General features: G+C 44.3%; 2 protein-coding genes across 2 annotated transcripts in view; both read left to right on the plus strand.

Annotated features, from left to right (window-relative positions):
• Positions 1 to 26,071, plus strand: part of SNX18 (sorting nexin 18) — a 91,072-nt gene that overhangs the window by 51,907 nt on the left and 13,094 nt on the right. The gene's annotated exons all lie outside the window — the stretch shown is intronic.
• On the plus strand, positions 20,218 to 22,024 carry LOC132516816 (elongation factor 1-alpha 1-like). Its single transcript, XM_060142950.1, has one exon. The coding sequence runs from the start codon at positions 20,263 to 20,265 to the stop codon at positions 21,649 to 21,651; it is 1,389 nt and encodes a 462-aa protein (XP_059998933.1). The 5' UTR covers positions 20,218 to 20,262; the 3' UTR covers positions 21,652 to 22,024.

The raw sequence follows: 26,071 nt of genomic DNA on the forward strand, positions 1-26,071 counted from the left end.
ATGAGCAGGGCATTCTGACAAGGTAGAAGTATGACGTGTTTCTTGGGGACATTCAAAAACCAATTTCCCATGACACAGTAGAAGATAGCTTAGAACTTTTGACTTTTGCTTTGGGGGAAACTTTGCTCAAAAGTGAGTACTGACTGTCCTAAGCGGTGTGAAGCTGGGGCCAGCGGTTCCCCAGGAAAGGGCCATGCAGGGGGCTTAATGGAGGAGGTGGAACTCAGAAAGGATGCTAAGGAAGCATTGGAGCTAGGAAAGCAGAGAGAAAGGGTAAAGGCCTATCAAAAAAGCTGACCCCCTAGTCCCAAGGAAGCAGAGGGTTGTTTAAAGAGTATTGTGGGAGATCAGATTAGAGCGGCCTGTTCGGCCAATGAAAGTTGTGGTGTATCTTTGTATTCCATGACCTAGAGTCCACTTCAGTTCTCTTCTATATCCTCTCTGTGCCAAGGTGTAATGTGAATAAACCCTGAATAAATAGAGTTATATTTGGGAAGACGAATCTGGTTTCGCTGTGTAGGAAGATCAGAATGAGAAAGACACTAGAGGTGGGCGGTGGGGACCATCTAGGAGCAATTGTCTAGGAAAGGAGTGAGTGTTTTAGGAAATTGGCTGGGATTGCTTTCTCACTCTGGGGTTATAGATTCCAAAACAACATCATGCTGAAAGGGGAAATTTAAAGAATATGTCCTGGCCTGGGTCCACTTGGGTGTAAATGAGGATGGATGTCTCGTCTGCTTCTTCCCAGGCTCTCCTCTGCGCTGTGGGCTTACCCCCTGCTCCCAGGGCTCCCTTCTCCCTCCCTTGTACAGGGGACTGGGGTGCATGGGCAGCTTCCTGCTTACACCAATCAACAATCAACAAAAAAAGATCCCCAGTCTGGTAAAGGCTAGCAAGACTTGTGGGCAGCTGGCCATTTGGGGATCTCTTGTCCAGACAGATCTCTTGTCCATCTTCCCTATCAAAGTCCTCCATGCGGGTGGTGGTGGTTTTATTTATTTATTTTTAAAATATTCATTTATTTATTTATGCTCCTCCAGGTCTTAGTTGCGGCATGTGGGCTTCTTAGTTGTGGCTTGCAAACTCTTAGCTGCAGCATGCATGTGGGATCTAGTTCCCTGACCAGGGATTGAACCCGGGGCCCCTGCATTGGGAGCGTGGAGTGTTACCCACTGCACCACCAGGGAAGGCCCGGGTGGTGGTGGTTTTATTTAACCCAATCTCTGTTCAGTTACTATCGCCAACATAGCAAAACATCCAACTGTCAATGCCTGTTTGGATCTAAAGATGCAGAGCATGCTGTGTTAAGAGATAAACCCAGAGACACCACCACAATCACCTCTAGCCAGCACTTACTCACCAGACTGAGCTCAGGGCCATTGCCAAGGCAGTGCCATTTCCGGCTCTTTGTAGGGCATCATTCAGGGATCTGAGAGCCAAGAAAGCCAACACATTGTTCAGGTTGCCTGTGAGAGTTTGCCGAGGCCTGGGTACAGGGCCTCCATAGAAATGGGAAGTAGAGAGCTTTGTGGAGTAAAACTCAGGTCATGGCTAAAACTCTGCTTTCAAAGCTTTCAAAGCTTCTGGTCTTCTTGTTAAAAATTAGGAAAGTGAACAGGCCCCTGGAACTAGACACCTTAATCCTGTATCATTTATTATGTTTTAAAAAATCTCTTAGAAGGCAGCAGTTGCCTGTGTCTTAAATTGAAATTATTTGTGACTGGGTCAGAAATCACAAGACATCCCATGAGCATTAACTAGAAAAGTTCAGGACACAAAGTTATATGGTTTCAATGGTAACGTGTTTTTTAAAAATTTTGTGTTTATATCATTTTGTTCTAAATGTAGAATCTACTTAGAAGTTGAAAAAAGAAAAGCAAAATACATAACTTATTATCACTGGCTTTAAAAGAAAAAAACCAGCCATGATATCTGGTTGTAGGGGAGAGGGTTAGTAACGGTGCTTGTGTTTCCAATCCTTCCAAATCTCATCTGTCCTTGAGAGTTTGGTTCAAGTCTCTTCTTTATAAAGCCTTTTCTAAAACAGCCAAATTCACCTCTTTCTTTTCTGAACAGCTATAAAAATTATAGTCAGTACCATACAATTTAGTCCTTCCTTGTAAACTGTATCATTTACCATTATATGTGCTGCTCCTGTTTCCCCCAACCAGATGGCAAGGTATTTTAGAAAGCATGGATCCTGTTATTTCCTAAAAGCTGAGCATGTTCCTGAGTGCATCAGCACTCAGTGTATTTGATCAGCACTTTTTGAAAGAAAATACTATTGAGCATCTAAGTGGGGCTCATTTCAGGAGCCAGGTCTGGCTCTGGGTCTTCCCTTTACTGCAGGGGGAAGCTCGGGCTCAGTGTGGTCCAGCTGGACATGTGGAGGTAGGTCATGATGATGTCAATCATTCCTTGTTGACAGCCACGACCGGCAGGGGGGCATACTGGTTAAGAACAGTCAGCAACCTAGGCTCAGATCTAATTTTGCTCACTTATTAGCTGTGTGGCATTGGACAAGCTACTTTACTAAATTGTACTTTCCTTGTGTATAAAATGGGAATAAAAATAGTACCACCTCATAACATTTTTTCAGGAATAAAATTAATTATGTAGAACCATATGTCCCACTTCACCAGTTGGTATGTAGGTAATGCAATTCCACCCGCTGCCTCTGGATATGCCACTTGAGAGCCCACATGTCCAGATTAGGAAGTTTCATACTCCTATTCCTTCCCTGTGGACCCACTTCCAATGACCAGCCTGGAGATACAGAAGTGCCTACTTTGTCTCAAGGGCTAGCCCTGGATCTACTCACCTTGCTGGGGTTCCAGGCTTCAGATGACCTCATCTGTAGCCATGCTGCTGCCAAAGCATGATGATGGCAACCCATTGCAACCTGGGCGATCCAGAGCAGCTGTCCTCCCTTCTCAACTAGGAGGGAGGCTGTTTCTGGTTTCCTGATGTTACAAATTTTTAATAGATCTTCCCCTAATTGCTGGAGTTTACTCTGGATCAAGGGGAATAATCAATCCATATATAACCCCCAATGGCTTATGGAGCTAAGAGAGGAGGATACCTCACCTAAAAGTTTCATCTGGTGTAAGGTAAAAAAAGCCATGATTTCAGTTTCAATCAAGTCTTTGTGTAGCTGGAGCCTGGCCATAGGGGTTTGTGACCTTGTTATTTGAAAGGATTAATAATGGGCCAGCCACCATGTTCTTGGTTTGGAAGAATCAATATTGTGAAAATGACTATACTACCCAAAGCAATCTACAGATTCAATGCAATCCCTATCAAATTGCCAGTGGCATTTTTTTTTACAGAACTAGAACAAAAAGTCTTAAAATTTGTATGTTGACACAAAAGACCTCGAATAGCCAAAGCAGTCTTGAGGAGAAAAAAAACAGAGCTGTAGGAATCAGACTCCCTGACTTCAGACTATACTACAAAGCTACAATAATCAAGACAATATGGTACTGGCACAAAAACAGAAATATAGATCAATGGAACAGGATAGAAAGCAGAGATAAATCCACGTACCTATGGTCAACTAATCATTGACAAAGGAGGCAAGGATATACAATGGAGAAAAGACAGTCTCTTCAATAAGTGGTGCTAGGAAAATGGACAGCTACATGTAAAAGAATGAAATTAGAACACTCCCTAACCCCATATACAAAAATAAACTCAAAATGGATTAGAGACCTAAATGTAAGACCGAACACTATAAAACTCTTAGAGGAAAACATAGGCAGAACACTCTTTGACATAAATCACAGCAAGATTTTTTTTGATCCACCTCCTAGAGTAATGGAAATAAAAAGAAAAATAAAGAAATGGGACCTAATGAAACTTCAAATCTTTTGCAAAGCAAAGGAAACTACAAACAAGACAAAAAGGCAACCCTCAGAATGGGAGAAAATATTTGTAAATGAATCAATGGACAAAGGATCAATCTCCAAAATATATAAACAGCTCATGCAGCTCAATATTAAAAAAACAAACAACCCAATCCAAAAGCGGGCAGAAGACCTAAATAGACATTTCTCCAAAGAAGACATACAGATGGCCAAGAAGCACATGAAAAGCTGCTCAACATCACTAATTATTAGAGAAATGCAAATCAAAACTACAATAAGGTATCACCTCACGCCAGTTAGAATGGGTATCATCAGAAAATCTACAGACAACAAATGCTGGAGAGGGTGTGGAGAAGAGGGAACCCTCTTGCACTGTTGGTGGGAATGTAAATTGATACAGCCACTATGGAGAAAAGTATGGAGGTTCCTTAAAAAACTAAAAAATGAATTACCATATGATCCAGCAATCCCACTACTGGGCATATACCCAGAGAAAACCATAATTCAAAAAGACACATGCACCTCAGTGTTCATTGCAGCACCATTTACAATAGCTAGGTCATGAAAGCAACCTAAATGCCCACTGACAGATGAATGGATAAAGAAGTGGTACATATATATAATGGAATATTACTCAGCCATAAAAAGGAAATTGGGTCATTTGTAGAGACGTGGATGGATCTAGAGACTGTCATACAGAGTGAAGTAAGTCAGAAAGAGAAAAACAAATATCGTATATTAACGCATATATGTGGAACCTAGAAAAATGGTACAGATGAACCGTTTTGCAGGGCAGAAATAGAGACACAGATGTAGAGAACAAATGTATGGACACCAAGGGGGGAAGGTGGCCAGGGCCGGGGTGGTGGTGGGATGAATTGGGAGATTGGGATTAACATATATACACTAATGTGTATAAAACAGGTAACTAATAAGAACCTGCTGTATAAAAAGTTAATAAAATAAAAATTTAAAAAAATAACGGGCCAGCTTTTTGAGCACTGAGGGCCTATGGGGGCTGGTTTGGGATACAGAAATATCAACAGAAAACAGCAAGAACAACAATAAAAAGCTGTCCCTAGCTTCTCCACAGGTAGGGGAATCGTTACAGATTATATGGCACTTAGGAAAAATGTTTCTCTTCTTTAGAACTGGGAGCTTTATGTGTGTGCTCCAGTAGCTAACCTCCAGAAGAACGAGGGTGCCCAGCTTTTCCTCACACGAGTGGGTTGTTTTGGAAGGTGACCAAACCCCAAGCACTAAGACCCATCCCAGGCCGTGCTGTGGAAATGCCTCAGTTACTCGAGACCGTATTTCCTGGGCCAGACAGGCCAGGCTGGGAGGCTGGCACATTCCTTCGATTATGTACCTGAGCCTTTGTAAGAAGGTAAAGCAGTCATATGATGATCTACATTTCCTGACGAGCTTCCTGCTTTCTACTTGGGAGACTGCCTGGGGAATTGGCCACACAGGATCAGGCAGCAGAAAGGCTCAAAGGTTGTGCATCCTTTTGTGCTGGGTGGGTGAGGTGGGGTGGGAGCCAGAGGCCTCGTTCCACGCTCTTGGTCTTCTGTCACACTGGCCTCTGTGATCTTAAGTAAAAGGGACATGGAGGCTTCCCTGGTGGCGCAGTGGTTAAGAATCCGCCTACCAATGCGGGGGACATGGGTTCGAGCCCTGGTCTGGGGAGATCCCACATGCCGTGGAGCAACTAAGCCTGCGTGCCTAGAGCCTGTGCTCTGCAACAAGAGAAGCCATCGCAATGAGAAGCCTGCGCACTGCAACGAAGAGTAGCCCCTGCTTGCCGCAACTAGAGAAAGCCCATGCGCAGCAACGAAGACACAACACAACCAAAAATAAATAAAGAAATATTTTTTTAAAAGGGACATGGGACTTCCCCTGAGTTAGATGACCACTGTGAGTGATTTGCTGAGCCCAGCTTGTGAGGGATTGGTAGGAGAATGTCCCTAGAGTGAGGGACAAATTATTTAGTAAGGATGTGAGTGTAGCAGGAGCATAAACAAAGGTCTCATGACCTGGGACTCTGGAAATGGCAAGTTTTGTGTCAGGCTGTAAGTTCTTTTACACTGTAATGTCCTTCGGCCACTCCCAAACCCTTCACTAGTAACTATCTACATCTACAGTCTGGCTGTGGGGAAATAAGGGACAGAGCTGGTCACGGGACATAGCTTGCCCATGTCACCCGTCTGTGAGGCCAGCAGCAAATCCAGGGGAAGCCAAGGCTGGAAGGAGCCTATGATATAGAAGCGTAGTTGTGTGGCATGTGAACAGACATATATGCATGTGGCGCAAATAGAGCGGAGGAAGGGACCCTTGCTGGGGAAAAAGGAGGGGACTTTGTAAGGTGATGGCCAACTATTTTGACTGCAGCGCCTCTTCTAGTGGAGAAGCCTGTTCCAGGTGGTAGGGTTGAAGCCTCCCCCATCCAGACAGATGGTCCCCTTGGGTATCCAAATGCTAGTGGAACAGCCAACCTACTCATCCAGTCAAGCTCTACTCGCATAGTGAATTTTAAAAATCTGATAACCCACTGCTTTACCCTGTCATCAAGTTTTGGTCTAGGCTATCGTAGTCCATCCAATATTTTTAATAATTCTAAGTCTCAAAAAAAAAGAAGGGAATTGTTTGTTCTTATGTTAAAATTGACATGTAAACAAGTGGTTAGGGAAGCAGTTAATAGTAATAACAAGCCTGGTCAAACCAAAGATACAATCTATTACTGTCTTGCCCTAAAAAAGAGTAGCTCTTATGAGGACAAAGGGCTGTTCTCCAAAATGTTCTTACCTCTGTAGACGGAAGACTGTTGATAACTTCTAAAAGATAGAAAACAAAACTAAAGCAATAAAACTCTTACTGTGCTGTCTCTACATGGTGCCTACTACATGCACCTGCATGCCATGTGCCTTCTTTATTGGTGTTGCCAGGGTTCCAACCTGTTTTATTGTGCCCTTCCTTGCTCCCAGACTCTCCCGCTCTCTTTCAGACCAGTGAGCGATGAATATTACTGTGGGTAACATCACCACTTATTGAGAGAGAAGGAATACAGCTCCATACTTTCCATTCATGTCAGAGCCAGAGGCTGCAAGTTTATCCCCTATACTCATTCTCTGCTTCTTGTGCACATTAATAAACCCCCCATTGTTATCTGGCACATGGCCCCTAGGGGACAGTTTGCATGTCCGTGCTTCCCTTGCAGCTAGGCATGGCCATGTGACTTCATTCTGGCCAATGCATTGGGAACAAATGTGATGAGTCCATCAGCCAGGATGTGCCCTTAAAGGGAAGGAGTATGCCCTCCTTTGCCCCTTTCCCTTTCATGGTAGAGGGCCCCTTGGACTGTTTGTAAGAAGGCAATCTGCTAGGGATGCAAAGCAGCAAAATCCAGGGAACCTGGGCTCCTGACACCAGCACCCAGTGTCCTACACTTCCCCTTGTTTCACAGCACACTGTCTCAGGGATTTCTTCACAGTATCCCTAGGCCAGAAAGAAAGGCTTAAAAATTCTATTTATTAAGTAGTTGTATCCAAATAATTTAATATGTACTTAGGTCCTAACAACATAGACACCACCTGAAAAACCAGTACAAATAAAGCTACTCTTTATTTCATTCTTAAATAACTACCATCACTTACTAGTGAGATGTGTGCATCTGTGGGGCACCACACAGCTTCTCAAACCTTGGATTCAGATTGGGCAACGGTACCATCTTTTACTTGTATTTTATCAGAAGAACCGATTACCACAATCTGGGTGGCTTAAAACAACGGAGATTGATTCCCTTATAGTCCTGGAGGCCAGAAGTTGGAAATAAGGAAAAAGTAGGATTACGCTTCCTCCAGAGGCTTCTAGGGGAGATTCCATTCCTTCTCTCTTTCAGTGTCTGGTGGTTTCCTGGATCTGCAGTTGTATCACTCCGATCACTGCCTCCATGGTCACGTTTCCTCCTCCTCTTCTCTGTGCCCGTCTCTCCTCTGTGTCTTTTAGAAGGACACCTCTCACTGGACTTGGGACCAACTCCTGGTTGAAATTCAGTGACAAAGGCTGGAACTGTTGGTCAACTTTATTCCTGTCTGACATTTGTTGGCAACAGGTGATACTAAAATCATGGAGAGTTTAATAGCAAACCTCGTGAGGCAGTTTGAAGAAAGAGCAAAGAGAACTGGCCCTTGGAACAGGCAGCAAGGGACCGTCAGGCTGGCCTCACTTGCGTGAGGGGCTGACACTGTCATCTCAGGCTTGCGGGGGCAGGTAGCAGGGGCCGGGGGAGGAGCCTATCCCCGGTGCAGGGCTTTGTCCTAGGTCCAAAGAGGGGCTTTTCTCAGCAGTATGCATTCCACCCAGCTTTGGTCAGGAGTCAAGAATGGCGCAAAGCAAGCACTGTCTCTGGATGCAGGGAGAAGAGATAAGACACAAGCAGACAGCCTCCAGAAAACTGAAGGCGAGGAGGGGTGAGAAAGAACCTGTGACTTGTTAGCGATTCAGAAGAAATCAGTTAACGGCCATGTTCCTTTGTTTTTCCTCTTAACTGAATGTTGTCAGCCTCAGTTTTGATTTCAGAAAGCAAGATAGATCCTCGGCCTTCTCTCAAAGTGTTTTTGCTCCTCTCCACCTACCTCCCACCCCAACCAGGATGCATGTCAGAGCGATTAATTTGAGAAGGTGACACTCCCCAGTGCGATGCTTCTATCAGTGGGCGCCCTCTTCTTCTCCTCCTTCCCAAAGCTTTGGGCTGCTAGACTGGCCTTGTGGTTGGAGTAGGTGGCAACCAGTAGCTGGAAAGGTCTCTGACCTCCACCTCTGACCTCTGTCCCTTCTCTTTCCTGGGTCATGCCTATAGCACTGCTATTGGAGAAGGCCATTCCAGAATCTTGGTCTTCCCCTTTTAAAACGCAAATGCCTGTGAAAAAGAGGATACAATCATTTACCCAGTTTAAGACTTCTCCTAGGATGTTGCCTAATTTAAAAGGAAACTGTGTAGCAACATGAATGAGTTTATTAGAGGCATCTCTGCCTGAGGGCCAGTGCTCTCTCTTTCCTCCACTATCTCTACCAAAAAGACTCTTCAGGAATTAGGAGAGCATTCCTGATGGAGATGAAGGGTCCTGGGACAGGCTGAAAGCAAGCAAGCAAGCAAACAAAGGCCTTCGCTTTGGAACTTTGTTCAGGGCTGGCCTGTTTGGCTAATTTGGTTGTTGTTTGCCCTCCTTAGGACAACAAGCAGGAAAGAGCTCTTCCCCCAACAGTGAGCGATAGTGGAGGCTGGATGATTCATAAGTGACGTCAAGTTCACATTCACTCTGTCCCAGGGCAGTGGAGGCCGGCTGTAGGCGAGTGTTCCAGCTTAGGGGCCAGATGTCCTGGGTTCTAAGACCTTCTGCAGCCACCAGCTGCCTGTTCTATGGTCACAGTCTACTTTCTGTGTCTCACTTTTATCTGCAGTTGGGGCAGATAACACCCACTCTATCCCCTGTACAGATTTTTATGGGACTGCCGCCATCACAGTGAGGAGCTTCTAATAGGAATGGCTGTGCCCCTTCCCCTCCCATTCCTGCAGCGGCGACCTGAGTAGTGTGTACTTGGGTATGAATGAATAGCTGGAACCGGTGACTGGAAACAGCCCTAGATCAGACTCAGGTGAGTAGGTCAAAAAGGGATGAACTATGGAAACTTCCTGCTATCCATCCATCATCTCTGTATCTATCTGCGTGTGTGTATATGTATGTACACATGTATGTATGTATGTATGTATTGGGTTGGCCAAAAAGTCCGTTCGGGTTTTTCTGCTCTTACGATGCTATGGAAAAGCCGGAACGAACTTTTTGGCCAACCCAATATGGATTGTCTCTCTCAGTGCATTCATCTGACACACATGAACTGGGTACCCAGGCACTCTGAGGCCCTTTGTATCTCTCCTCTGGGCCTGAGCACTTGCTAGGCTCTAGCAGTGAGAGAGCCTGAGGACAGTCTTTGTTTTAGCCCTTCCTTTGGGACATCCTGGCAGGCATTTCTGTCCTTATAATTTGACCAGAACCTACATGTGACCTGGGGGCAGGGAGCAGCCTGGCCCGACAGGAGAGTTCTGAGCACCCTTCTGTCCTGTTCCTATTAGAGAGCCTTTGCTCCAGGACACTTAGTAACCAGTAACTGGCAGCAGCAGAAAGGACTGACAGGGGAGGAGAGATGGCAGATGAAGTTCACCTGGGGTCATCCTCCCACTTGGTTTCCACCTCTGCCTTCTGCTCCTCTTGACCTTGACCTTCTCACTCTGCTCACTTCCTTCTCACTCATCTGTCAGCTGAGACGTGGTCCACTTCCCTCTTCCCTCATCTGCCTGCTCCAGCAGGAGGTAATAAAGGTGACACATGATTGGGAAAAAGTTGCACACCAGTTTTTATTTTTTTGGCTGCGCCACTGGCTTGCAGGATCTCAGTTCCCCAACCAGGGATCAAACCTGGGCCCTGGCAGTGAAAACCACCAAGCCCTAACCACTGGGCCACCAGGGAATTCCCTGCAAACAATTTTTTTTTAAAACATCTTTATTGGAGTATAATTGCTTTACAATGGTGTGTTAGTTTCTGCCGTATAACAGAGTGAATCAGCTCTACACATACATATATCCCCATATCCCCTCCCTCTTGCGTCTCCCTCCCACCCTCCCTATCCCACTCCTCTAGGTGGTCACATAGCACAGAGCTGATCTCCCTGTGTTATGTAGCTGCTTCCCACTAGCTATCTATTTGACATTTGGTAGTGTATATATGTCCATATCACTCTCTCACTTTGTCCCAGCTTACCCTTCCCCCTCCCTGTGTTCTCAAGTCCATTCTCTACATCTGCGTATTTATTGCTGTCCTGCCCCTAGGTTCTTCAGAACGTTTTTTTTTTTTTTGATTCCATATATATGTGTTAGCATACGGTATTTGTCTTTCTCTTTCTGACTTACTTCACTCTGTATGACAGACTCTAGGTCCATCCACCTCACTACAAATAACTCAATTTCGTTTCTTTTTATGGCTGAGTAATATTCCATTGCATATATGTGCCACATCTTCTTTATCCTCAAACTATTTTTTTAAAGAAAAAAGAGCACATTGGAAACTAGGGATTTGGAGACAGATTTGGGGTGTGGTTTCAATGCATGGCTGGAGTTTTATAAAACTCCCTATTCTCTGTCTAACTGTGAGCCAACTTTCTGAATCCAGCATTTCCTTTGGTTAGACAGTAATCTTACTCACCCTCCTCACACCCAAGACTTAGTGCTCCTCAAGTGAGCAAAGCCCCCCAAGAATCACGGCCCCACTAGAATGGCCTTCACCTGAGGGAGAGCCCAGGCAGTGATAAAGCCTTAAGAAGTTTTTTAATGTGGGGAGATGCAGAAATGGAGGGGCGATTGAGGCTCTATAATCGAAGGTTGCCCTGAGGCCGCCTGTCTGGGAATCACGCAGGCAGCAGACTATGGAGGCAGGACTGGGTGAAGGCCAGTGGCCCCGATGCAGAGGGCAGGAGAGAGCTGGGAGGGTTGGTGGAGCCACTGGGAAAATAGTTGTAGTCTGGCAGCCTTTTGGAGCCTACTGTTGTTGAGATTCTAGGAGGTTTCTCTTATCCTCCTTTGTTTCGAAAACTGCTGGCTGAAACAAAGAGTGTTCCTAATAGTAAAGGAGGCTGACAGGATTTGGGGAGAAAATCCATGGAAATGGTTCCAGGTACCAGGGGCGTTTTTACTTGGGTTTTGCCATCCCCATGTAGTGACCCATTATTATACATTAAGTGCAATATGCAGTGTGTGTGTAATTTATTATATATTATACAGAGTGGTAAAATGTATTAGTTATCTGTATAAGGCATATATAATCAGAATTACCAGGCTCAGAACTACTTGAAAGTCATTAAAATTTTTATTCCAAAGAACGTTACTTGAAATTTCAGGAAGTCTTGGGATATCAGAACTTGTATTTTATCTGAACCAAAGACTCAGCCAGCATGCCTCAATTCTCAGAGGCAGATGATGTAATTTAATGGATTTCTCAGTTGATCCTGCTTCCTTTAGTCCTGGCTCTGGCAAGTGCTAGAATCCAGAAATCAAAGGGAAAAGGATGAGAGAAAAAGTGAGGCAGAGAAGCCCAGGAGGCACTAGCATGTGGGCCTCAGGGGGCCTTTTCTTTTGCTCCCTAAAAAGCCAGGGAAAAGCCTTCCATTCCTCCTAATCCATAATCATCAGCCTGAATCTAGAGAACTCAACTGAGAAAACCAAACTGTAAGCAAATAATGGGGATTTATTGATACTTCAGCTCTACAAGTATTTATTGGGTGTCTTCAGTGTGTTAAGTGCTGAGGTTACACAGATGATGAGACCTAGCCCTGCCCTCAGGTAGTTTGCGATTGATTTAAGAGTATAAAGGAGACAGAACACTAACAATTGCTGAGGACCTGCTTCATTCATTCACTCAGCAAAAACTTCTGAGTGTCCGTTGTGTGCCAAAATTGTTTTAGGTGCTGGGAATGCAGGGAGGGAAAAGAAGATGTGATCCCTGCTCTCGCCAAGGTTTCATTTCAGTGGAGCAGACACACAAATGCATTTTAAATATGCCAGGCTGACAGTATGGTGGTTTCTCAAAAAGTTAAACATAAAATTACCATGTGATCCAGCGATTTCACTTCTAGGTATAAACCCCCAAAGAATTAAAAGCAGAGACTTAAACAGATATATATGCACCCATCTTCATAGCAGCATTATTCACAGTAGGCAAAAGGTGGAAACAGCACAGTGTCTTTTGATGCATGAACGGATAAATGTGGTATATACATACAATGGAATATTATTCAGTCTTAAAAAGGAATGAAGTTCTGACACATGCTACAACGTGGATGAAATAAGCCAAACACAAAAGAACAAATATTGTATGATCCCACTTTATATGAGGTGACCTAGAGTAGGCAAATTTGTAGAGACAGAGTGCGTAATAGAGGTTACAGGGGTGGGGGAGAGGGGTAATGGGGAGTTACTGTTTAATGAGTGCAGCAATTCTGTTTGGGAAGTTGAAAAAATCTTGGAAATGGATAGTGGTGATCCTTGTGCAACACTGTGAATGTGCCTAATGCCACTGAATTGTATACTTAAAAAAAGTTGAGGGCTTCCCTGGGGGCGCAGTGGTTAAGAATCCGCCTGCTAATGCAGGGGACATGGGTTAGAGCCCTGGTCTGGGAAGATACCACATGCTGTGGAGCAACTAAGCCCATGCGCCACAACTACTGAGCCTGCACTAGAGCCCATGAGCCACAACTACTGAGCCCATGTGCCACAACTACTGAAGCCCGCATGCCTAGAGCCTGTGCTCTGCAGCAAGAGAAGCCACCGCCATGAGAAGCCCACGCACCGCAACAAAGAGTAGCCCCCGCTCGCCACAACTAGAGAAAGCCTGCGCACAGCAATGAAGTCCCTATGCAGCCAAAAATAAAATAATAAATTTTTTTTAATGGTTGAAATGGTAAATTTTATATTATGTATATTTTACCACAATAAATAAACTAACAAAGAAACAAAAAAAAGATGGCCTTTCTGAGGAGGTGCTATCTTATCTAAGCTAAGATTTGAACATCAAAAATAAGAAGCAAACAACAGGCAATCAGAAGGAAAAGCATACCTGGAAGATGGAAACAACCATCGTGTTTCTAAACTATTAGGCATGTACACACGTTCCTTCTGAGAGTTACTTGTGTACCTAAGTGGGAGGATAACAACTAAAATAGAGGTAGGTTTAAGAATATAGAGAAGGAGGAAATACATTCTGACTCAGAAATTTTGAGATGGATTTATGGAGGTAGCGTTTTACTTGGGACTTAAGCCATAGATAGAGATTCATGGGGAAAAAGGCTGAGGAAAGTGTTCCGGATGGAAGGAGAAGTATGAGCAAAGACTCAAAGTTGGAGTTTAGACTTTTTTTTTTTTTTTTTTTTGCGGTACGCGGGCCTTTCACTGCTGTGGCCTCTCCCATTGCGGAGCACAGGCTCCAGAGGCGCAGGCTCAGCGACCATGGTTCACGGGCCCAGCTGCTCCGCGGCATGTGGGATCTTCCCGGACCGGGGCATGAACCCATGTCCCCTGCATCGGCAGGCAGACTCTCAACCACTGCGCCACCAGGGAAGCCCTAGACATTTTTAAAAAAAGATTTCATTTGAAGGTCTTAGAAAAATGTGGCTGTACGTTTCACAGCGAACCAATGATGTATGTGTGTATGAGTCATATAGCAGTCATCATCCAAGAAGTCGATTTTGTGTGTGTGTGTGTGTGTGTGTGTGTGTGTGTGTGTGTGTTTGGCTTGTCACATGGCTTGCGAGATCTTAGTTCCCAGGCCCTCAGCAGTGAGAGCGCTGAGCCGTAACCACTAGACACCTTGGTGTTGTCACTATTTTCTTTTTTTTAATAAATTTATTTATTTATTTTTGGCTGCATTGGGTCTTTGTTGCTGCGCGTGGGCTTTCTTTAGTTGCTGCGAGCTGGGGCTGCCTTTCGTGTGGTGCACAGTCTTCTCATTGCAGTGGCTTCTCTTGTTGCAGAGCACAGGCTCTAGACGCGCGGGCTTCAGTAGTTGTGGCTCGCGGGCTCTAGAGCGCAGGCTCAGCAGTTGTGGTGCACGAGCTTAGCTGCTCCGTGGCACATGGGATCTTCCCAGACCATGGCTCAAACCCGTGTGCCCTGCATCGGCAGGTGGATTCTTAACCACTCCGCCACCAGGGAAGTCCATTGTCACTATTTTTCATTTTAGTCATTCTGATAGGTGTGTGGTGATATCACACAACCTCTACGATGGTATTAATTTTCAAAAAAGACAGAAAGAGCCACAAATCTGTTCTGTCTGCCCCAACCTGCAAAAGAATCAAACTCAAGCCGCTTGACTGGATTGTTACAACGCTGGGGGTGAGGCAGCGTCTCTGGAGCAGCCCATCATGAAATGTGGATCCTCAGCTTTGATTATCAGAGACAGTTCTCACCAGGAGCCACTATGAACAAGGAGTCTGCTTGTACTTATTCTTTAGTCATTACTTAATATTGTGATTATTACTATTATTGGCAGTAATGAGACATTTCTAATAAGGACAGTCCAGGTTACTGTCTTGGTGGAAGAGCAATTGATGAGAGGATTCTTTTCTAATTTCTCCTCTTGGAAGCTGGGATTTTAAACTTGGGCCTTATTGGCAAATGCCCTGGGGTTTATGTGTGTCATAAATACCAGAAAACAAAACAATGTCCTCTTAATTTCAAGGGTGCAAGGAGTGGTGAATCACGTTTCTGTTTTTCCCAGAGCCCTGTGCTATGGTCCCTCTTCCTTCTCCTGTCCCTGAACACTGGCTATGACAAAGGCTGTCTTTGTTACAGTTTTCACCAGGGCAAGCACTGCCTCTGGGGAAGGTGATGGAAGCCATCTGTCATCATTTTGCTCAGTCAGTGACATTCCACACACCAGCGTTTCTCGGGCCCCAGCCACTGGTTTCCCTACCCGAGAGCTCCTAATCCAGGCCTACAGTCAGAGAATTTTGCTTTTCCCCTTATCATCTCCCCCCACAAAGGAACTTCCATTATGGGATGAACATTCCTGGCCTTGACAACTAACTAGTTAATGGGGTAAGGGGCCTGTAATGTGGCAAGGGTTATAATGACTAGAGCTTGGGATGGGGGTTGGTCAGATGCCTTCAAGGGCAGGTGGGTAACTGGGTGATGCAGGGCTGTACCAGAATTGGGAGGGCTGAGGAGAGCCAATGGCAAATTGAGGAGCAGCAAAAGCCCCCAGAATTTAAATTTGATTCAAAATGCTTGTGTTTGCAGCTTGCTGCCCTGGATTAAAGTGTTAATCTCTTTAAGGAAAGCAGAAAAGTGGATCTTTAAAATCCTGCTCAGAATCAGATCAGTAAGAGAAAAGGACATAGCCCTGTTTCAATCATCCAAGTTTGTTTTGTTGAGGGGAGGGGCTGTAAGCGATGATGAGACTGTGAGTGAGGGAAATTTCTGGCCTTCTTTTGAAAGTCCTGTTAGGGCTAATGAGGTGTCCTTAGAAAAAGAAATGCTCCTCCTGCAGGAAAAATTGCCAAGGGCATTGAGGTTAAACTTTGTTAAGATAGTGGAAGGCAGCCCTGCCAGCCCACTGGCCATCATGATTCTCAAAGCTTAGAGCTGTTATATATATGAATAGACACGAAAACAGGAAGGAAAAAGAGCTTGAGAGCTGGTATCTGTGATCTTCTTTTGCATCTGGGACTAGAAATAGAAAATAGTTCTTGTTGTTTTCTCTGGAAACAACAAGAGAGCCTCACCCTGATAAGACCAATAGAGAGATAAGAGAGGTTTATGGAATTTAGTAGGGTTGGGAGCCTTAGGACTAATTGTCTAGATTTTAAAGGGTTTAGAGTAAGATTTATGGCACAAGGTCAGTGAATACTGAGATAAAATGGGTTATACTGAGATAAAATACTACTTGTATAACATAGATCTTATTCCTTCTAAGAATTCATAAACAAGGAAAAATAATGATAAAGATTTAAAAGACATAGACACTAAAAATAAAATTACTTGAGCATCTCCTCTCTATCAGGCTCTGTCTTGATCTTCATAACAATCCTTAGAAGTAGGTATAATTACTCCCATTTTACAGATGAGGACACTGAGGGTCAGAGAGATAAAGAAACTTGTTCAAGTCACCCTTTCAACCAACCAGTAAATGACTCTAGGGACCTGGTCTTTCTACTTGGATTTTTATGGAAAAAAACAGTATGGATGGAATAGATATTCAGGCCTCTGGGACTTCAGTTAGAAAGGCTTGGGAAGAAGCCTGACCCATGTTGGATCTATGCTGGTCTCAACCAACCAGGTTGATTCTATGTTCTGAACCAAAGGTGGAGTAGGTAAGGGGACTTCCCCTGCAGTCCAGTGGTTAAGACTCTGCCTTCCAGTGCAGGGGGAGTGGGTTCTATCCCTGGTCGGGGAACTAAGATCCCACATGCCGTGCGGTGCAGCCAAAAATTTTAAAAAACAACAAAAAAACAAAACAAAGTTGGAGTAGATAAGAGATTGCTGTCTCACATCTGGATGCCCACTAGGCAAAGAGCAAACCCGGAGCAGGATCTAGAAGGTTCTTTGTTGTCTAGTTCCCAGCTACAGTTCTAGCCCATCTTCCCCATCAGGTGCCCCATGTGAGGTGTGTAACTTCTCAAGACTCTGTGCTAGGCCTGCGCTGTTTCCCTTTGCTGGGTGTACCCCGAATCTGCCTGATTGATACATTCCTACCCATTTAAACAAACTCAGCTTCAGCCATCTCTTCTGTGAGGATATTCTGTCCTTACCCCCTCACTTCCCATCTGCCAGATAGAATTAGTCACTCTCTTGTTTGTGTCCTCAGAGCTCCGTTACATACTTCTCCCAAGAGGCATTGTTGCTTTGTACCACGATGTGTGTGTGAGTCTGATGCAGTCTTAAGAGATCTGTTATTAAAGACTTCTGAATATACAGTGCTGTCTTATGTGTGTGCCACCTAGTTTAGGTTCTAACCAAATGTTTCTGGACTCTAATCAAGAATGTATAATACAGAGGCATAGAACTTCTGTTATTCACATCTCCATCAATATGGGTACTTTGCCAATTAGCATAGTTTGTGTCAGAATTTTTTTTTTATTGGTGAAATTGGTGACATTTGATTAACATGATGAAAGTTAGAAACGTGATCTCCTTGACGAATATAAAGATATTCAAGATAAGTGCCTAAGTTAAAATAGTTTAGAAACCTTCCACTCGTGCATGAACAGGATATACACATTCAGCTAGAATTATAGCCTGTACCCTTAGAATGCTGCCTGAGGTAAGACTTTACTTGGTTTTGGGTCCAGCCATGAACTTTGGAGGATTCTAGTTGCCCCATGGTGGCTATACTGGTGACAGGATCCTGCCTCTGGAATACTGGTAATTGTTTTGAGAGAAGCTTGCATGCAAGGTTGTATAATCTTCTTATTAGTAAGTGTCTGTAGGTGCAGCAGAATTTTGCCGGTGGCTTGCTTTGATCATGATCAGGTAACACAGTTGTAGAGGAGAGTAGCTGACCCTTGATTTAACAATTCCTGGATGGCTCCCATTTTAGCACCAGTAATCCTGCTCAGGTCAGTTTGCAAGACCCATTCACTAGAGTGTGAGTTTCTCAAGGGCAGAAACTTACCTAATTTATGGAAGTATCTGTGAAATGTCTGAAAGTGAAAGGCATCTGGGAGATGGAGTTTAGATGTCAAAATATGAGCATTTCAGGGAAAAATGGCAGAGCATAGCGGAACTGAGAAAATGCAGGACCCATGATTGCCATGCTTAAAGGGCGGCTCTCTCCCCAGGGCCTGGTTCTGAATTGCACACCCAGTGACTGAGGACCCAGGCAGCCTCCATAGGACACACCTTACGAACTACTAAGATCCATAAAGATCATATTCTTTGAACTAAGGAAATGACTGGGGACTCTTGAAGCAGGGCTCCCTGCTCAGAATCACCTGGGGCGCTTGTCGCAAATGCAAATTCCTCATCACTTTCCAGACCTCCTGAATTGGCACCTGTTCCTGTGGGTCCCAGGTGTCTCAAGTTTGAGCAAGTTTTCTAGAGGTTCTTACATATTTAATAGCAATGAACTTAACAATTCAGGGGGAATAAAGAAGAGCTACTACATTACAGAGTCACAGCGATTGTAAAAACGCATCTCGATGCAGAAACATTAAAATGTGGGTGAAATGTGCATCATGGAATAAAAACAAAACAGTATCACGTTTTCCTAGATGACACATTTGTATTTTAACCAGGCCCTCGCTGCCTAAACGGAGATGAGGTAAACGTGAGGCTTCTTTATCTGTCCTGGAGCGAGCCAACGGGAGATATTTGGGGGCTGGGAAATCTCTCCAGGGCCCTTCCAATCACATTAAGCTGGCTGTATTTTTGAGTAGCAGACTCCCTTTGCCCTGCACCCCATGTCCTTAGACAAGAAGGAGCTCTCTTCATTTCGAGATTTAAATATTGAGGCATAGAATGAGAGTAAACCACCCTGCCAAAGCCCCCTTCTAAGAAAGTCAGTCATCAGGCAAAACACAGGAGCAGCGTTCTGACTCCTGATGAAGCCACAAGGCCTCTCCTCCCCGTAGGCTGTAGCACAAAGCCTTTCAACAGGTGAATTCCCGGCCTAAAGGTTTCCTTTCCTTTCCTTTAAAATTCATAAAGCACAACAGACAGACAGAACAGAGCACTGAGTGCAAATAAATCTCTCCACCAGCAGTTCTGACAGCTCCTGTTTAGTTCCTCAGGGAAATCACAAGGGAAAATATCACAAGGGAAAATACAGTATTCTTCAGAAAATATTTCTTTAAAAAGCAGGGGAGGAATGGTGTACTTCCCCTTCACAAGCAAGACTTTTCGAAATTTCCAGTGTTTTAATTCTCCGGTCAGTCAGTGGCATCTGTTGAGGATGTCCTGTGTGCAGAGGACCGAAATAGATTGTGGGGAGGGTGAGGTGGAGGTGCCCAAGAAACAGAAGTTCTAGCTTAGGAGACAAAAATACCCCACAGACAAGATGATTATATCTCTGAGTGAATTCTGGAAGGCATTTGTTCGTATCTCTGTGTATTAATCTGCCAGTAGCCATGCCCCACCATTAGGTAAAGTCAGCCATGGAGGAAATGCTGGAGGTGAGGTCTAAATCAGGCGGAGGGGAGGATCACGGTGGGCACAGCATTCCAGGTGAAGTATTACAGATTCAGGTGAAGGTACATGGTGGGAGGAGTGAGCGGGTCAAAGGGCAGCAGGCAGCAGCAGAATCCCAGGTGGCGTGGATCATGCTCTCAGCGATCACTTAGACCTGGTGCCTTCCCATCCTTTGCCACTCACAAGTTGGGTCATATTGAAGGGATCACCTTCCTAAGCTTGTCTCCTTGGTTATAAAAATGGAATGATTAGATGTGGCTCATAGGGTTGGTTGCTCTAAGAAGGAAAATCATGTGCAATGCCTCGTAGATAGTAGGCATTAAACAAATGGGCAATTTGGCTTTGAAGTACGGAATGATTAAATGTGAAGCTGGGGAAATGAGAGAAGGAGTTGAGGTCACTGGCAAAAGGAAAGGGAACGCCAGGAATCCCAAATTTTTAAACTTTGTAGTGCTTCCCCAGGAGATTAAATCCTCACCACTGTAGAGAAGACTTTTTTACTTTTCAGATATTAAACTCTGAAAAGACAAAAATAAAAGCATGACACATTGCTGACCATGTCACAGATGGAAATCCTGAGCAGTCAAAATTATGGACAGCTTTTTCGCAACGGGTTTGCTGCCAGGACACAGGTGTCGTGAAAACCACCGCTAAACCTAAGCAAAAATGGGAAAGGAGAAGACCCACATCAACATCGTTGTCATTGGACACGTAGATTCGGGGAAGTCCACCCCTACTGGCCATCTGATCTACAAATGTGGTGGGATCGACAAGAGAACCATTGAAAAGTTCGAGAAGGAGGCTGCCGAGATGGGGAAGGGCTCCTTCAAGTATGCCTGGGTCTTGGACAAACTGAAAGCTGAACGTGAGCGTGGTATCACCATTGATATCTCCCTATGGAAGTTCGAGAGCAGCAAGTACTATGTGACCATCATTGATGCCCCAGGACACAGAGACTTCATCAAAAACATGATTACAGGCACATCCCAGGCTGACTGTGCTGTCCTGATTGTTGCTGCTGGTGTTGGTGGATTTGAAGCAGGTATTTCCGAGAATGGGCAGACCCGTGAGCATGCCCTTCTGGCCTACACTCTGGGTGTGAAACAACTAATTGCTGGAGTTAACAAAATGGATTCCATCGAGCCACCCTACAGCCAGAAGAGATATGAGGAAATTGTAAAGGAAGTCGGCACCTACATTAAGAAAGTTGGCTACAACCCCGACACAGTAGCATTTGTGCCAATTTCTGGCTGGAACGGTGAAAACATGCTGGAGCCAAGTGCTAACGTGCCGTGGTTCAAGGGATGGAGAGTCACCCGTAAGGATGGCAATGCCAGTGGAACCACACTGCTTGAAGCTCTGGATTGCATCCTGCCACCAACTCGCCCAACTGACAGACCCTTGCGTTTTCCACTCCAGGACGTCTACAAAATTGGTGGTATTGGCACTGTCCCTGTGGGACGAGTGGAGACTGGTGTTCTCAAACCTGGCATGGTGGTCACCTTTGCTCCAGTCAACGTGACAACTGAAGTGAAGTCTGTTGAAATGCACCATGAAGCTTTGAGTGAAACCCTTCCTGGGGACAATGTGGGCTTCAATGTCAAGAACGTGTCTGTCAAAGATGTTCGTCGTGGCAATGTGGCTGGTGACAGCAAAAATGACCCACCGATGGAAGCAGCTGGCTTCACAGCTCAGGTGATTATCTTGAACCATCCAGGCCAAGTCAGTGCTGGCTGTGCACCTGTGCTGGATTGTCACACAGCTCACGTTGCCTGCACGTTTGCTGAGCTGAAGGAGAAGATTGATCGTCGTTCTGGGAAAAAGCTGGAAGATGGCCCCAAATTCTTAAAATCTGCTGATGCTGCCATCGTTAATATGGTTCCTGGCAAACCCATGTGTGTTGAGAGCTTCTCTGACTATCCTCCTCTGGGCCACTTTGCTGTTCATGACATGAGACAGACGGTTGCTGTGGGTGTCATCAAAGCAGTGGACAAGAAGGCAGCTGGAGCTGGCAAGTTCACCAAGTCTGCCCAGAAAGCTCAGAAGGCTAAATGAATATTATCCCCAATACCTGCCACCCCAGTCTTAATCAGTGGTGGAAGAACAATCTCAGGACTGTTTGTCTCAATTGGCCATTTAAGTTTAATAGCAAAAGACTGGTTAATGATAACAATGCATCGTAAAAGCTTCAGAAGGAAAGGAGAATGTGTTGTGGACCATTTGTTTTGTGTGTGGCAGTTCTAAGTTATTAGTTTTTAGAATCAGTACTTTTTCATGGAAACAACTTGACCAAAAATCTGTCACAGAATTTGAGACCCATTAAAAAAGTTTAATGCGAAGCCTGTGTTTTCTTTTGGCCAACACTGTAACTTCCTATAGTACTTACTACTTAGGTAAGAGTTGCCCATAATCTGTTTCTGGTATTAAGTCTGCTGAAACAAAAGAATTTTATATTTCTGGGTTGGAGCTTCAGGTTTCTTACCCTTATGTAAGGAGAATTCACCTGTTTAAGTACATCATAGAAAAGCGTTGGTACAACACTTCACAGGTTAGGACAGATAAGCAAAGTAACTGTTACGCAAGCTAGTTTGTAAGAAGGTCAAATTCTATAATGTGAAAGCTCATGTTGCATATAAAATTTTGCATGGTTGCATAAGTATTGAGTAAATGAGTTACGTCAAAGTTTAGTTTCCCAGTTATGGGAAAGTGCATTCACATTTACAATATTCAAGTAATTAACCTAAAATGTGAAGCCTAAATAGTATTGAGCACCGCCCTGCTAGAGTTATTGTATCCAGATTCTAGGAAAAATAAAAGATGCTGGAAACTAAAAAAAAAAAAATAATAATAATAATTACGGACAAAGATGGGTTCCAGTTAATGAGCTGACCTCAATACTGCGGCCACAGATTCTAAGATATAAGCATAATTAGAAAACAAAAGACCCCCCAAAGCAATTAAAATGCCTACATTATTATTTAAGTAAGTGATTTCTGATGACAGATGGCACATTTAAAAAATTTTCTCATCTGACATGAACTTTATGTGTTAGGGCCCAGTGTACTGTAGACACTATCTGTGATCCTTTTCTGGGTGGAGGGGAAAAGAAGGTTTTGTCCTTCAGTTTCTCCACCTCTGTTTTATAGAGAGCTCTATCAGTCTGAGAAGCAGATGTCACACTCAAATTAGGATGATTTGGAAAGGGTTTATTTGCAGAAGTGTGGTCACAGAAGAAGCAGAAGAGATGGTACAGTGTCCCAGGGCTGCTACCAGCAGAGCTGCTTCCATCGTAAGCCTGTGGCTTTGAGGCGAGGAGAGCGTCATGTAGGGACAAACTGCCTTGAGAGAAGATGTAATCTTTGGTTGAGGGGCACAGTCAGCCTAAGGTGACCTTGCAGGAAAAGAGTTAGGGGAGTAGATATTGAAGGGTAGCAGAATATGCCTCTTTGGCATAAGGATTATTTTGAGAAACAGCAAGCACAGAAGTAGAAGTTAGCCTTTTGTAAGGAACATTTGCATTTATAAAGGAACTCTCCATTGTAAGGGCATCTCCCTCTCTGTGTTAGGAAGAGAAGGATGACTGAATCACAGGAGAACCTTATGGATGGAGAAGGTGTCTGCTTAAATCTGTACAACAAACTATTTCCTGTTGACCTTGCTTTTCCAGATAACTTCCCAGAACTGGCCTCCTCCCACATCTTTCTTTCTTTTGTTGTTAGATGAAGATGGAATTTAAGCTGGAGTTCTAAGCCACCTTGGAGAGTTACTCCTTTTTCACTGGGTATCTCCCACATATACATGATGTATACAAGTCAATAAACTTCTGTTTGTTTCTTCTGTTGTTCATCTTTTATTACAGGGTCTCAGCCAAGAACTCAGAAGGACAGAGAAAGTTAAAGCTTCAACAGATGAACTTTGTGGGGGGGTGGGGGCATAATTCAATCCATAACAGTTGGCAATATGCTTTATACCAACTTTTAAAAAAAAAATTTATTTATTTGGCTGTGCTGGGTCTTAGTCGTGGCAAGCCAGGTCTTCGTTGCCACATGGGGGATCTTTTTAGTTGGGGCATGAAGGATCTTAGTTGTGGCATGCGGGATCTAGTTCCCTGACAAGGGATCAGACCAGGGATTGAAGCTGGGCCCCCTGCATTGGGAGCTTGGAGTTAACCACTGGACCACCAGGGAAGTCCCCTATACCAACTTTAAATGGCTTCTATGAACATGTAGGTAATTGGAATAGCTCACAGAATATCCAGAGCCTCTCATTTTGATTTCATTGCTCATCACATTATTCTTCCAAACACCTTTTTCTGGCATTGGATGTCCATCTCTGCCCCTCTGACCACAGGCCTTGAGGCATGGAGACTCTGACCTGGGTCCTTGATTTCCAGGTATCAGATCCAGTGAACTTCTTTTTTTTAAAGTAAACTCATTCCATACCAGTGAACTTCATTCTAATCTAGAGATTCATTCAGTCCTGTGAGTAACTTTCTATTCTTATAAGTAGTACATGTCAAGTTCCCTTTTTACTGAATTTAAGTTGGGTTCCTGCCATTTGTGTCCCCAACTTCTGACTGGTCCTGACTAGGGTTATAGGGCATTTATTTGTGAGAATTTTGTTCTAGTTACTTAGGAGCAGGAGAAAATTAGAAATCTCCCTTTTTTTTTCTTTTTTTTTCTTTTTTTGGTCACACCATGCAGCTTGCAGGATCTTAGTTCCCTGACCAGGGATTGAGCCTGGTCCCCAGCAGTGAAAGCGCTGAGTCCTAACCACTGGACTGTCAGGGAATTCCCAGAAACGTCACTCTTAATCAAGATTTGAGGCTAGTTTTATGAAACAGCAACCAGCCTATCTCTGTCCCCAGCAGATGTGTCCACCCCTTGAAGGGATCGACAGAGCCAGGGAGGGACACAGGGCCCTTGTTTAGTGACCACTGCAGCCAGTCGTGCTGCTTCTCAACACTGACCTTTAGAAAAATATCACGTACAACATCACTGTTCACATTCGACATTCACAGGATCTCTCAGGTATCAGAGAAGGATTAATCCTAGATCCCCCAGGCTTGCTTGTTTCCCCACTCTCTTTGTTCTTCATGAGATGGGTGGGTTGCAGCCAGGAGTCTCTGGAGACAACAGTGGCTTCCTCTAATAAAATGCCTTGAATGTGTTACCTCAGAGGCTGCAGACAGCCACTGTGCTAAATTATTCACACTGACTTTTATTGGGTACCTTCCTCCCATTTCAATTACTTGGGATTTTTATAGAAAATTGGCTGTGGGAATTTGACCACTCTAACTGCCTGGTAATAATCTGGTCTGAATAGTAAACTCAGCAGGTATTGATTCTGGGACAAGCCAGAGCATTCTCAGAATTTGTGAGGAGCTGCCCTCCACTGCAGAGAAAGCTAGGAATGTTTATACAAAATGAGGCTATTTATTTGTGAGAATTTTGTGCTATTTACAGACCAGCAGGAAAAATTAGAAATGTCCCTCTTCATCAAGCATTGAGGTCGGTTTTCTAAAATAGCAACAAGCCTTTTCATAAATACTTTGACCTTGTGGGACTATGAAAATGCTTTTAAACGTCTGTATTATAATATAAAGAAATTTCGATGTCCACACACAAGCCATACACATAAGAGCTGAAAGCTTGGCTGGATGCTTACTCTATGCCATGTGCTGTGCTCTGTTTATGTTCATTAGCTCACATAATCCTGATAATAATACAATGCGATAATGGCTGTGTTATCCCCATTCTGCAATTTGGGAAACTGAGGCTCTGGGAGATTACGTGACAAGGTGAATTTACATAGCTTCCCAGTGGTGGTTTGATTTCATAACCTGGTTCTTCGTGACAAGCTAAAATACTTTAAAGTTAGGCCATGTTTGTAGCAGAGAAAAATAAGTATTAAATTCTTTAATTAGTTTGCTTATACTCCATAGTCACGGCGAATTGTTTCCTGAGTTTTCTGTCATTAAGATCAATACCAGAAATATAAGAAGATGGTTTTGGATATCCCCAAACACACTGTGTTATATTTCACACGTGGGCTCAGTCTTACTTAACTCATATCTACAGTGCTTACCACCTGGTGTGAGAACTTGGGGTGTCTAAGCTTGTATCTTAGGTTTGCAGACAAGTCTGGATGGCCAGTGGGGTGGCAGGACTCACCCTTTAGGGCAGAGAGAGTCCTCTACACAGACTTGGCTCAACGATGAGAAGCCAGCTTCGGGAGAAAGCTCAGTTACAACTTTTGGGATTTGCTCATTTTCCAGATCCCCCAGAACATGTGCCAGAGTCCTAGGGAGATGAAGTAGTAAAACTAAAAGAGCCAGGGGCCTTTTTGCTCGTCTCTGTAGGAGCTTGAAAGCAGAAGGCACTGCTGTACCTCAGTGAGGGGACCGCTGGAGCATACGACACAGAGGCCAGCATGTCTCTGGAACGGGGCAGGTGGGATCTGTCCTACTGACACT

This window comes from Lagenorhynchus albirostris, chromosome 3 (assembly GCF_949774975.1).
Source record: "Lagenorhynchus albirostris chromosome 3, mLagAlb1.1, whole genome shotgun sequence".
Lineage (NCBI taxonomy): Eukaryota > Metazoa > Chordata > Mammalia > Artiodactyla > Delphinidae > Lagenorhynchus > Lagenorhynchus albirostris.

Coding starts and splice junctions, on each gene's coding strand:
- LOC132516816 (XM_060142950.1), top strand. CDS start 20,263: ATGGGAAAGGAGAAGACCCACATCAACATCGTTGTCATTGGACACGTA.